This window comes from Mizuhopecten yessoensis, unplaced genomic scaffold (assembly GCF_002113885.1).
Source record: "Mizuhopecten yessoensis strain PY_sf001 unplaced genomic scaffold, ASM211388v2 scaffold8131, whole genome shotgun sequence".
Lineage (NCBI taxonomy): Eukaryota > Metazoa > Mollusca > Bivalvia > Pectinida > Pectinidae > Mizuhopecten > Mizuhopecten yessoensis.
Genome location: NW_018407394.1, coordinates 902,781 through 917,304, shown reverse-complemented (window position 1 = coordinate 917,304; position 14,524 = coordinate 902,781). Strand labels below are relative to the sequence as shown.

Here is a 14,524-nt window from a genome sequence, read left to right as displayed (position 1 = left end):
ACAGTGTTATCTACAGATCTAGAATTCTGCCAATGAATGATGATAACTTCAGTATCAATGATACTGAAATGAACGCCCCACTCCAGCTTCTAATATCACATGATTGACGCTGGTACATAAGAGATGCATTTGCTAAAAAAATAAGGCGAACTTCAGAGATAACGCTGAATGTTTATAAAGCAAATGAGATACGGAACAATAATGTATTTAAGAAATGTCACTGTTTTACTTTTTAAAATATTTATGTAAATTTAATACATTGTACCACTACATAGATCCTTGTATATACTATGCAATGTATATATGACACAGACATTTTGGTCTTTAGCTGAATAAAGTATACCATTATTTTAACTTGATTGCCTTCTATCTATTCACTCGAAAAGGGCTTCTCATTAGTTATTCCATTCGCCCAAGCCCCGGTGGCATTAACAAACACATACTGATTGTCAACAACACACACACTATGCCATTTCATGATAATTCACCATCGTGATTACAAAACCAATCCACTTAACAAAAGCTTTGTCATTTTATGAACTATCTATTACTGACCAACCTATCTTAAATAACTTGAACTAAAAAAAAAATCTGACCGGCTTTACCTGATTATGAACTGACCCGGCACTGCACGTGTCGCGTGTACCTCAGGGTACGGTACCAGGCAGTCAGCCTGGCAGAATTTCACGCTAAATCCGGTGTCAACCGCGCAAAATAATTAAAAATTCGCGGTAATGCCTCCTTTAAACCGGAAGCGGTTTTTGCGCATGTCTTTCGCCGGTGCAATTTTCTCTTCCTGTTACCAGATTGAACTTGTTTTTGAAAAAGAAGAAATGCCTCAGGAGGTTTGTTTTGCTTGCAAATGTTGTGTTATAGTGTGGAATGGATGAGTTAAACGCAAAAAGGAAAGCTAATACCAGATATGCACGTTTAAGTTATAGCTACTTCAGTACGGATAGAACATTCAATAACTGTCAGACTGACTTGTTTACGTACTCATGATCAATGTTATGTTTTGATGGGGAGATCATGAATGATATTATATATTAACTGTTCTATTTATTTACTTGATTCTGACGATTGGCAGTATGTCTGAATTCATAACATTGACCAATGATAAATATAAGTTCCACTGACCTGACTTGACTCAAATACTGCGAATGAAACGGCGGTGGTATATTGCTAAATTTAACACATTATCAGATTATACCGCATTATAACGTGTGATGATGTTAAAAGTTTATGAGAAAATGTAATGATGTCATGATGTGTGTTCGGAATTGCTCCAGATACGGTAAAGTTTAGTCCCAACATGCTGCCACGGGTGCTCGGGATTCTGGAACGTGTATTTTAGTATATTGCATATCTGGGTTCCAGGACAATCAAATTTTTAGGAAACATCCAGCGTTGGTGCTTAACACTCTAGAACGGCGGTCTTTAGCTGATAGAAGAAAGGATCAAAGGCTTACCACTCTACATAATTAGAAATGACTTGATAACTGTAAGGAAAACTCCACTCATTCCACCAAATTGCCTCTCCCGTCATTCCCATCAAAATTCTTACCAAATACCATCTTGCAAAACACAGTGTAGAAAATTTTCTTTTATTTCCCAAGAAATATTTCCAACTTAAACAACTTACTGCGACATATATCACCTCTGTCGATTCAAATTAGCACTTTCTCACATTTATCAGGCCTCTTGCATTGTTATACAGTCTCTTGCAAATTATCTTCAACTTGTTGACGTTGGGCAGTATCCAATAGATGTACAGTCACTGGCCATAAGTATTGACGCATATCGGCGACGTCATATTTGTTTATGCTAAGATTTTATAAGGGAGGGAATATTTAAAAGTGGAATATCTCAATAAATAAAGAAGGTACTACTTACATGAAATTTATCTGTCCCCTAGCTCTAATTACACTTCGTAATCTCTTTGGTAGTGTATCATATAGGTTCCGAATATAGCACAAAGGCAAACTTGACCATATATATCGTTCACGAATCTGATCAGATATGCTCTGTTTTGAACCTCTCCCAAACGTTTCGAAGGACAGGTTTTTATTGTTTTCCAAACATTTTCAATCACATTTAGATCTCGACTTTGGGATGGTCATGGTAAAGTTCTGATATTATTTACAGTTTTCCACTCGTTAGCTCTCCTCGAGACATGACACAGGGCATTATCTTCTTGTAAAATCTAGGGTGTAATTGCAAAATGTCTCGCGACAACAGGCCATAAATTTTCATCTAAAATGGAAATATACTTATCACTGGTTATGTTTCCATCAACAGATGTAAGTGTTCTGACCCCAAAATAGGAAATACATCCCCAAAACATAGCCGAGAAACGCACATTTCGAGCACTGTAGGGCACAACCCCATCACAGTTGGGATGTAACCGCTCACATTTTTTCCTCCATACAAACACTTTCCTGTCAGTCCCGATTTCTATTTTTGTTTCATCATTAAATATGATATCTGACCAATTATTTGTAACTGTCCAATGAAGTTTTGTCCGACAACTTATAGGAATACATTTTATTCACTTAATGACGTCGCAATTATGCGCCAATATATACTTATATGGCCAGTGACTGTAGACATAGAAAAGTGGGGTGTGATACATACATTGTAAGCGTTGTGTACATCTCGGGTTATAAGTAGTGACATGCAATACCTAATTTAGAATCCAAGCATCTAGCTGTTTCAAGTGAGATCCCTGCATAGTATTTAGTTATCATGGTATGGTACGTCATTTCAAGTCTGTCAGTCAGAGAATGAGTATTAATACATTATCTCTGGTGAATTAATTGATTTAAAGTTGTATTGTTATTGCTGATTGTAAGGGTTGTATTAATTGCAGAGGCCTTTTTATGAATGCGAGTGTCATAATTGTAAGCTCATTGTTTCAATTCATGAAATCAACCCTTGTTAGGGTTCTTTGGTTTCTTTACTCTGTATAGTGCTTTTAAGTCATATATAATTAATTAAATGATTCCAAAAAGAGACTTTGTTAATTAGTTGAATACAATTGTTAAAAGGGTTACACTAAATACAATTGTATCACCATGCTTAGTCTGTCTTACCAGGTGCTTGATGTCCATACTTTCCACTCCCTCACTCAGGTGTGACGTAAACATACACATGCGGACAGACTAGGCCAGGTTATGTATTGAGTAATACACATAATGTACAACTATGTACATACAGTCTACATATATATGATGCTAGTGCTGAAACAGTCGAATTTCAGAACATTTTTAATAGAATGTTCCAATCTTAAATACAGTCATGATAATTACCTTCGAGTCCTGGATATGAAAACTCTTTTCAGTTCCGTGGACTCGAAGGCATTATTTAAATATTTGAAAGACATCAGTCTATTCTATAGACTTCGATGTCTTTTAACCCTTCTTACCCTCTTTGAATTTTTGATGTTATATATATATATCGCATATTCCATATAATCTATTCATTATCTCTTATTATTTTTTAACCCCTTTTTTATTTTAATATTTTTACACATACAATGCAAATGTTTTTAAAAATATTCATTTTTATCTGATTTTATCTTCACTACTCACATATTTGTAAAAAAAATCATCATGACCCTAAATGACCACAGTTGTCGTTTAAACACAAACAATAATTATATAAACAAACATTAATACCACATCTACACTGAACCCTTGTGGTAATTATTTTTCTATAAGAGATGCACAATTTCAGAAGTCTGACACCTTCTTGTGCTGGTAGGAAGACGTTAAATATTTTTGTTTGAGCTAGTGGCAATTTATACATGTGTATATAGATATATGAGTAAAGAAGTAATAATTATAACAACAGTGCAGACAAAGAAACTTGTCAAATTTTCAGGGAGATCTGCCCCTTAATCAAGACAGGAACATGAAAATTTACATATCACAACATGAAATTAAAACAAAGAAAAACAGTCACCATGAAACAAAAATACAATACATAAACAAACAGAATTTACTTATATATATACATTTGTATGTGTATATAGATATACATGTAGATGGTCTACTATTGTGAAAAGTAAGGTTGGGCTAGTAGAGCTCTTCATAATCATCCTGTCAGTAATTAGCTAGTACTCGAACAAAATTGTACACCCTTGTTTCTGCAACCCTACTAATGCAAAAAGTTTAAACCATGTTGACTCTACTTGTTTTGGCCTTTTGCTTTTCATGTTGTGTTCATGAAAAGCTTTAATGTACCAGAACTTTGTTTTCCAATATTTTCTGTTTTTGTTTTAAGGATCATCTTGGAGGGGAGTGGGCCCACAGTACTCTCAACCGGGCACAGATGATGGGACAGGATGTTCTTCAGCGCACAATGATGCGGAAGATAGAATGGCCTTCCCAGAAACTGGACCAGAAAAATCCTGTTGAGGTCATTATTATATATACATGTATATATGATTAGTCAGATTGCAAGCTAGGGATTTGGTCCCTTGCCAAAAAAAACATTTAAAAAGGAATAATGATTTTTAAGCTCTTTTGGGTTTCTATTAGCTGCTCACCTACTTCCTAAGGTTGCAGTGTACAATAGCGTATGGTGGCCATGGGTGATATTTTTGTTAAATGAATAACCCCAGTAATATATCATGTATCAAAACTTCAGCTCTAAAATTGGTATATATACATGATGAATTGGACTATGTGGGCTTCACATTTAAAGAAACGAAAAATCGAATTTGGCTCGAGACTCCATTTTTTCGCCATTTTCAAATCTGTGTCTACACAACAAAACCTAGCTTTTCATGTAGTCTATTTTTGGACTCAGCACATGTGTAAATATTGCGAAAAATCCAGTTGAACGACCTATGCTATAACGTGAGTATTTCTGTTACCGAGAAGGTGATATTTAATTTAAGACAGGTTTAAAGAAAAAAATACTACTTGCGTAGGTCAAATTTTGGGTCACAAATCATGTATTTTTTGCATTTTTTGGCTTTTTTTGATGTGGTAACCATGGTTATCACAAGTCCCAAATCTAGGGAAATCGCTTTTTGAAGAAAAAAAATCATTCTTCTAAAAAAAACTGTTCAAAATGTAGTTTATAAATATATATATGTAGGTGTGTTGTGCAGGATGAATCCACTATCCATGTTTATCCGAGACATGTCCTTTATTTTTAGGATCAAGCCATTTCTACTGTACTCTGCTACCTAACAAACACACATATGGTAACTGGTTTTATAAGTAACTATTTGTGTAAGGATTTCCAAATATTAGGCACTATTCTTTATCATCAAGATTTTATGAAACAAGTTTTCCAGCTTAGATTAATCTGTTGACAGCCTTTCATTAATATTGGAGGAAACTTCGAGTTCTGTGTATACCCAGATAAAATTGGTGGGGTAGTTGACCAACCGGTAATACCTTTCCAAAATGAAATGCAAGTGCACAATCCACTACGCTAACTTATGACCTTCACTGAGTTATCAGTGTGTGATGTCATTTAGATCTATACAAGTGTTTAGTTTAGGATGATTTCTATGAGGGGTATATATCCTCCATACTACAGGGGTTACACGCTCACTATTGCTCTCTGCACCCCTGGAATATGTCATAGCAAAATTGAAGGCGCGCGGCTAGTAAAAAACCTGACCAATCACTAGGCTGATACCTGTCCTTTGAAGATAACAGGGGAGCGATACCGACTTCAAAGCCAGTAAGATTTACCATTACACGACCACATGATTCTTTTGATGTTCATCAAAGGATCAAACTGGTCTTGTCTTACCCACAAGGTGGTACACACCGAGCCTTCCATTTTGCTATGACATATGCTAGGGGTGCAGAGAGCGAAAGTGAGCGTAACCCCTTGATATCGAGGATGTAGGAGGGGTTGCGGAAAGAAGTTCAAGATCATTTTGAAGATCTCCTTTGTTAATTTGACAATGACATTGTAGAATTCTAATTCCAAGAACTTTTTCAGGTAAATTCTCCACAAAGCTTACCTACTTATCTCAGATACTGTACTTGTCTTATTCCTATAGATTATAGTTTCAAATAGACACTTGTTCATATGTGTTTGTAGGACCCATTGGTATATACAACAGTGGATGACGCATTTGCCTCTGTGCTACAGTTCATGTCTCAGACAACCAGGCAGTGTCAGGTAAGCATTAAGAGAATTAAAGTAATCAAAACTTGTCTGATTTTGCAATAAACTTTTTGTGAATTAATTTAGCATTGGTTGAAGTAATTTCATTAAATCCCATGTGAAATTGAAACAAACAAATTGCTGGCGACTCCAAAAATCTCACTTGTATGCATTTACATCATTCCTATATCAATATACAGTATCATTATTCAGAAATAAAAAAAAAATGTTTATTTCATATTGCTAACTCACAGGCAGATTTTGAAAAATTCTACAAGTTTGAACTTTATTTTAATTGTAAAAATTGGAAATTTTCACTAGCCCTGACATCAAATATACTAGCCTAGGGTGTCCAACCAGCTGAATAGTATACATCATATCACCGATACTATTGCCTGCTTACAGCTTAATTGCAAACACTTCAGTACATATCTATGTATGTCTTGGTTGGTTCATAAGAGTTATAACTACATATAATTATATTTAAACTGACAAAATATTTGCTTGAACATAAGAAATTGAAACAAAAGGTAAATTTAATGAAATAAGCTAATTCATCTTCTGTTATTATCTGTAAAATGACAGAGGTTTTACAAGAGCAATGAGGAGAGCATCCAGAATCAGTGTGATGAAGTGCATTGTAGCCGCTTCCATACCCCAGCTTATACAGAGATCCAACACAAAAACCCAGTAAGTAATTCTTCTATACCCCAGCTTACACAGAGATCCAACACAAAAACCCAGTAAGTAATTCCTCTATACCCCAGCTTACACAGAGATCCAACACAAAAACCCAGAAAGTAACACTTCTATACCCCAGCTAACACAGAGATCCAACACAAAAACCCAGTAAGTAACACTCCTATACCCCAGCTTACACAGAGATCCAACACAAAAACCCAGTAAGTAATTCCTCTATACCCCAGCTTACACAGAGATCCAACACAAAATCCCAGTAAGTAACACTTCTATACTCCAGCTTACACAGAGATCCAACACAAAAACCCAGTAAGTAATTCCTCTATACCCCAGCTTACACAGAGATCCAACACAAAAACCCAGAAAGTAACACTTCTTTACCCCAGCTTATACAGAGATCCAACATAAAAGGAGATCCAACACAAAACCCCAGTAAGTAACACTTCAATACCCCAGCTTATACAGAGATACAACACAAAACCCCAGTAAGTAACACTTCTATACACCAGTTCATACAGAGATCCCACACAAAACCCAGTAAGTAACACTTCTATACCCCAGCTAACACAGAGATCCAACACAAAAACCCAGTAAGTAACCCTTCTATACCCCAGCTTATACAGAGATCCAACACAAAACCCCAGTAAGTAACACTTCAATACCCCAGCTTATACAGAGATACAACACAAAAACCCAGTAAGAAACACTTCTATACCCCAGCTTATACAGAGATCCAACACAAAAGGAGATCCAACACAAAACCCAGTAAGAAACACTTCTATACCCCAGCTTATACAGAGATCCAACACAAAAACCCAGTAAGTGACACTTCTATACCCCAGCTTATACAGAGATACAACACAAAAACCCAGTAAGTAACACTTCTCTACCCCAGCTTATACAGAGATCCAACACAAAAGGAGATCCAACACAAAACCCCAGTAAGTAACACTTCTATACCCCAGTTCATATAGAGATCCAACACAAAAACCCCGAAGTAACACTTCTATACCCCAGCTTATACAGAGATACAACACAAAAACCCAGTAAGTAACACTTCTATACCCCAGCTTATACAGAGATCCAACACAAAAACCCAGTAAGTAACACTTCTATACCCAAGCTTATACAGGGATCCAACACAAAAACCCAGTAACACTTCTATACCCCAGCTTATACAGAGATCCTACACAAAAACCCAGTAAGTAACACTTCTATACCCCAGCTTATACAGAGATCCAACACAAAACCCCAGTAACTAACACTTCTATACCCCAGTTCATAGAGATCCAACACAAAAACCCAGTAAGTAACACTTCTATACCCCAGCTTATAAAGAGATCCAACACAAAAACCAAGTTAGTAGCACTTGCATATGCAAGCTTATGTACCACTTAAGTTGCACCTCAGTATCCCTTTTTTCACAGATTCAACACAAAAGGCATTAAGTTAACGTCCCTTTCTACGCTTACAGGGAGATCTGTTGGGGAAACCCCAGTTAGTAACATTCTTATACTGGAGTTTTTGCATGTACATTGATCAAGCTCGAAACACCTATTTGCTCCTTGCTTGTACATAGATCCAACTCAAACCCCAATAACACTTATACCACTGTTTATAGTGATCCAGAAAAATAAAACAAAGTAAATTACACACTTAATTCTCTACACATAGTTATCTGCCTTGATACCACCACTGTGAAAACCATTATTGCACTCCCATATAATGTGACTTCTTATTATCTCCCTTAGTCTGATGCTAGTCCTGTATTGATCTGTTAGTATACAGTTATTTCCCTTGACACTGGCGTGCTATTCATATGAACAATAGACATGTACACTTTTGTAAGATTTTGTTGTTTACGGGTTATGAAATATATATGTATCAACAAACAGTAGAGCTTTGATGATAATTCACTTTCAGTAAATGAATTTTTTTATCTATTGTCACTTACAGCTACAGAGGACAGAGGATGTCCATGTGGTTGTCCATCCTGGGACATATGCTGTCACCGCTGGGTCCTGGGGAACACAGCAACAACAGACACACATGGTCAATGTGAATCAAGGACAGACAGTCAGTCTTGACTTTTGTATGTGACAACGGCCAGCTTTAGTAGTCATCTGTGAATATAGGACATATTCATCTTTCATAAGATGTCTTGTTGTTCGACTGATCTGTGATTTTTTTATGACTGGAGGAAAACTTTTGCCACCTGCTATTGCAATCATTGAGAGTAAAACATTCAATAGTGTTGTGCAATTTCTTGTGGATGAGATTCATGTCAGGTTCTGATTCAGCCAGAACGGTGTATAGAGATATTAACTGAGGGAGAGAAACATGCAATACTTTTCTATACAAAATTATCAATTATTTCAAGACAAGTGTAAAAAAAATGCATTCATTATTTTAACAGCATTTTATAAAAATAAATCTTTTGATTCTATTAACTTTAAAGTGTAATAGTTTTTGATAATGAAACATGATGGGTTTTGTGTAGTTAGTAAATGTTATCTCCAAATGTTCAATATTTAAAAACATTCTTCTAAGTTGGTGAATATTTGGTGATTTTTACTTATTTGTAATGGAAACCGATATTATTAGCATGTATTAGCAAGGAAATTTGTGAGAAAGTGTGTGTGGGTTTTTTCTGTATAAATGTGGTTTGTTCAGTCCTGAGAAGAAAATCAGGTAAAAGCCCTACAAGTATAGCTGTGATTTAGAAGGTTTCAATCCAAATACACATGATGAGTGATTGATCAATTTATGTTTTAAAGAGCACACATCTGCTCTAAATATTATTTTATTGATATTTATAATTATATGGTATTTAAATTATTTTGACTTTGCAGAACATTCCTATTCTCAATTCTTGTTTATCTTTAAAGCAATGACTGAATTTCTCTTCATGCATTCATATATCTATTCTATTTTACCTAAACTTCTTTTTGACAATCTTTTATCTGCAGGGTCACTACGTCTTTACTAATAATGATCTTGTCTTCTGTTATATGTTTGCAGGATGATCAATCTATAGGTTAGCTGATGTTGGGAACTTTTATTCTCCTTACTTTTTTCTTGGAATGTTTGTTTCTCAAATTTACTTTGAATGCATAATTTGTGGAATTTTACAGTGTCTAGAGAATTTCTTATCTACTTATTTGCAATAAAAATGTATCAACAATTAGTTTCATATTTAGTGTTGTGTTTTGTAAAGTAACTGTATTTAAAGCATTAAGAAATGTCTGTGGACATTTCACAGGCAATATGCATCATATAAAGATAATGTTAATTGTGGAACTGTAGAGACAGTATACCATCTGTACAGTTGCCTCCCCTTGGCTTGTTCTTGTTCTGTATTCAGACAGAAAAATTAGGGCCCTACATCGGAAATGCAGAAGTTCTATGATAACCATGGTGTCCACCTGTCTGTTGAAAAATAAATTTCCATAGATTGTTTTGGAATACCAAAAATGAACATTTCTGAAAATATATGATATTCTGTACAATGAAATGACCTTGAACCACATTTTATATCTGTGAACGTAGTGTTATCAGGTTTGTTTATGGCCTTACCCACTTGCAAGGTCACATGGGTTAAATTTCTCAAAACCTTACTTTTTCTGAGAAACCTACACTTGTAACTGAGGCCTAGAGTGTTGATATGTATTCGGCTAGTGGGTATGCTTGCAAAGTTTGTTTAAATGAGTGATCTTGATTGACTTTAACAGTCCCTGTTCAAATTCGTTTATAAAACCTTTAAAGTGATTCTTGTGAATAACCAATAGACGTAGGGTGATGATATTTGTTAAAAAGTTGTGGTATTTCTCGGATTGCATGCCTGTGTAACGCTTTAATTTTATTCTATGGTATAGTGAACTTATACCACAGCAACATATATATGTATGTATACAAAAAAGATGTGATCTTTAACCTCTTAGTTAATGGTGTGGCTATTGCACGATATTTCGGGTGAAATAACACTATACAGTTTGGGGATTGGGGTAAAAGCTTATAATGTTAAATTTCTTATCCCTGAAATTAATTGAGATGTGAGGCTGAAAGGAGTGAATTTTTAGCGTACAAATTGTTTTCAATGAAATCTTCCCAACTGCTGAGTGGATTTAAACCAAAATTTGTTTGGTTTGAAGTATTCTAACAGGTATAGAGATTAATGTGATTCTTGTAGTAAAAATGAAGGATCTGACCCCCAGGGGTGGGTCCAAAAAGGGAAAGGTGTATGTATCATTTTAAACGGCTTCTTAATTGCTTGATGGTTTGTACTTGGCTTGAAACATAGGCACATGAGTTAAGAAAAAAAGGAACAGGTCCGAAACCAGATCGGCCTCTGTGACACTGTTTGTTGCAGAAACCTTCCATGGCCAAAGATCAACAAAAAAGTGGCTGGTTTGGTCCCCGGCCCCCAGGGGCCTGAGGGGCGGGGCCAAAAAGGGTCAAATTGACTAAAATTTCAAAAATCTTCTTTTCAAGACCCAGATATGGTAGAATCAAATACTCTTTATAGCTGGAAGGGTCTAAAGGTGCTTTACCAAAATTGTGAATTTCTTGACCCTGGGGTCTCACGTTTCCCCCTGGGGAGGGGGTAAACTTTACTATAGTTTATATAGGGAAATCACATTTTTGACCAGCATTTGTTTAATTTCTATTGGAAGTAATTCTATTCAGGTAAGTATTATCAGTATTAGGTAGCAGTCTGATAGTATGCGCATATCAGCCCTGACTGACCCCCAGGGGCTGATGGGAGGGGCCAAAAAGGCTCAAATCGACTGAAATTTCAAAAATCTTCTCAAGACCCAGATATGGTAGAATCAAATACTCTTCATAGATGGAAGGGTCTTAGGTGCTTTACCAAAATTGTGAATTTCATGACCCTTGGGTCTCACGTTTTTCCCCTGGGAGGGGTAAACTTTACTATAGTTTATATAGGGAAATCACATTTTGGACTAACATTTGTTTTAACTTCCATCGGAAGTAATTCAATTTGGGTTAGCATTATCAGTATTGGATAGCAGTTTGATGGTATCCACATATCAGCCCTGACTGACCCCCCAGGGCTGACGGGTGGGGCCAAATAGGGTTGAATTGACTGAAATTTCAAAAATCTTCCTCTCAAAGACCCAGATATGGTAGAATGGTCATGCCATAAGACCCTTCTATCTATGAAGAGTGTTTGATTCTACCATATCTGGGTCTACTCTCACATTTACCCCCTGGGGAAGGAGGGGGGGGGAGCAAAAGGTATTATGGTTTATAATGGCAAATGATACTTTGAATATTACATGTTAATAACTTGATTGGAATTATGGCCCTGAGTTGACAGTTTGGTACTTTGAAAATGTTGACCCAGCCCTACCCCAAGGCTGTAGGGTGGGGCCCAAAAGAGTCAGTGTGCTAAAATTTCTTCATTTTCCTTGTTTAGAATCGGAGATGCAAGTTTCAAATACTTTTTAGTCTTAAATCTGTATGCTAGATATTGAATAAGGTGGTTTTATTGTCAGGTGACCGTTAAGGCCCATGGGCCTCTTGTTCAATTTTTAGCTCACCTGGCCCGAAGGTCCAAGTGAGCTTATGGCATGGTGCGGCGTCCCTCGTCCGTCCGGCGTCAACTTTTTACTTTAAACAACTTCTTCTGAATAACCCAGCTGGGATGAAGGGCTACCAATTTTGTTCAAATGAATGACCTTGACCCGCTTTCAAGGTCACATGGGTCAAATGTGTTAAAATCTTCAAACAACTTATTCTCAATAACCAAAAGGCCAAGGGTACTGATATTATGCCTGTAGCATGCTGGAATGAAGGGCTACCAAGTTTGTTCAAATGAATGACATTGATTTATATTCAAGGTCACAGGAGTCAAATATGTTAAAAACCTGTAAAACAACTTCTTCTGAATAACCAAAATGCATAGGATGATGATGATCAGGGGCGGGTCCAGGTGAGGGCGTAATGGGCGCCAAAAAACAAAAACAACAAAAAAACTATCGTAATCTGCTAATATTGTATTGAATATGGCAATTTATCATATTCATTAATTAAACACATAAACACCCTGACACTTTAATTATAAAATATACATGCTCCAAGTCAGGAACCGTTACATTAGTGCATTTCACAATTATTTTATGTTTTTAGCAAAAAAATGGTCCAAATTTTTTTTCGCATCGCTCCGCTCGGCGAAAGATTTGATTCTACGTCCCCTCTTTCAAATATCCTAGAAACGCCCCTGATGATGATATTTGGCCTTTAGCATGCTGGAATAAAGGACTACCGAGTTTGCCCAAATGATGTTTTTTTTAACAAATTCTTCTGAATAACCAAGAGGTAAAAGGTGATGATATTTTGACAGTAACATGCTAGGATGAAGGGCTACCAAGTTTTTTCAAATGAATGACCTTGACTCATATTCAAGGTCACAGGGGTCAAATATGTTAAAAACCTTTAAACGACTTCTTAATATGCAAAAGGCCAAAGGTGATGATATTTTGCCATTAATATGGGACAACCAAGTGAATGACCTTCGCCCATATTCAAGTTCACAGTGGTCAATATATGTTTAAAACTTTAAATGATTTGTTCTGTATAACCAAAAGGTCCATGGTAATGATATTTTGCTAGAAGCATCCTGGGTTGGAAGACTATAAACTCTGTTCAACCTAATGTCCTTGTTCGACATTCAAGGTCACAGGTGCCATATGTTTAAATCTTTTAATATGTTCTTATGAATCAAACGCTGATATTCTGCCTGTAGCTGTATTTTAGTCCACTTTTAAGATTACAAGTGTGAGTTTAATACCAGGTGAGCGATGCAGGCCCTTTGGGCCTCTTGTTTTCAAAATTATATTGTTTGTTTCCTCTCCTCCTCCATATGCTGCTGCAAATTAAGACCACGCATGTATACTAATATCTTAGTTTATATAACTACTGTATAAGATACCGCTTTATTTGGTTAGCTCCTGTTATACAGAGATATATGCAACAGGACACTCTCATCCGGATATATCGATCTGCCCGACTCGGGTATTAGTAGATTACAGTTCTCCTATTGAGAGTTCCTGCTTTTAATATGTCACATGTTTGTCGTTTCCTGTAATGTAGACATAATAGAATAACAATGTGCGCTAAGGGAGAGTTGTTAGACAAACTTCGTACATGTACAGGCTTGAACGTTACCCAGGATAATACAGTGCCAATTGTTATGTTACTAAATGTACTAAACCATTTCTTGGTAATAACAAAAATGCTTTAATATCTTCACGAAGCAGACAACAACTGTATACACCAGTATTCCTCAGAGATAAGCCATTTAAGGTTTTACTTGCTGTAGGGACATGTGCTTGTTGCCATGAAAATACGCCATAATTGATATGTATGTTACATATACCATGGACACATTTCTTTATCGATATGCGTTTCTATGGGGACATACTCTTTCTGCGGATGTAATGGTGCTTGGATAGGCCAGCTGAGGAAATTTGTTGAAATGGATACACACCTTCTAAAAAGGAAATTTGCCTTGGAAACACACCCTATTGACATTTGTTGCTATGACGATAGCGCTCTAAACTGAAGCTAGAGACATATGACGTCTGTTGGTTTGTGTTGCTATGAAGATGCGCTCTATATCGATATTGTATTTTAGGGCATGGATTACTTCCGCTAATTGTTA

General features: G+C 36.2%; 1 protein-coding gene across 1 annotated transcript; it reads left to right on the top strand.

Moving 5' to 3' along the window:
• Window positions 1-719: 719 nt before the first annotated feature.
• On the top strand, window positions 720-10,024 carry LOC110455114. Its single transcript, XM_021505063.1, has 5 exons — window positions 720-845; window positions 4,285-4,419; window positions 6,073-6,153; window positions 6,724-6,828; window positions 8,794-10,024. Exons 1-5 carry the CDS (start codon window positions 735-737, stop codon window positions 8,935-8,937), a joined length of 576 nt encoding a protein of 191 aa, XP_021360738.1. The 5' UTR covers window positions 720-734; the 3' UTR covers window positions 8,938-10,024.
• Window positions 10,025-14,524: the final 4,500 nt, after the last annotated feature.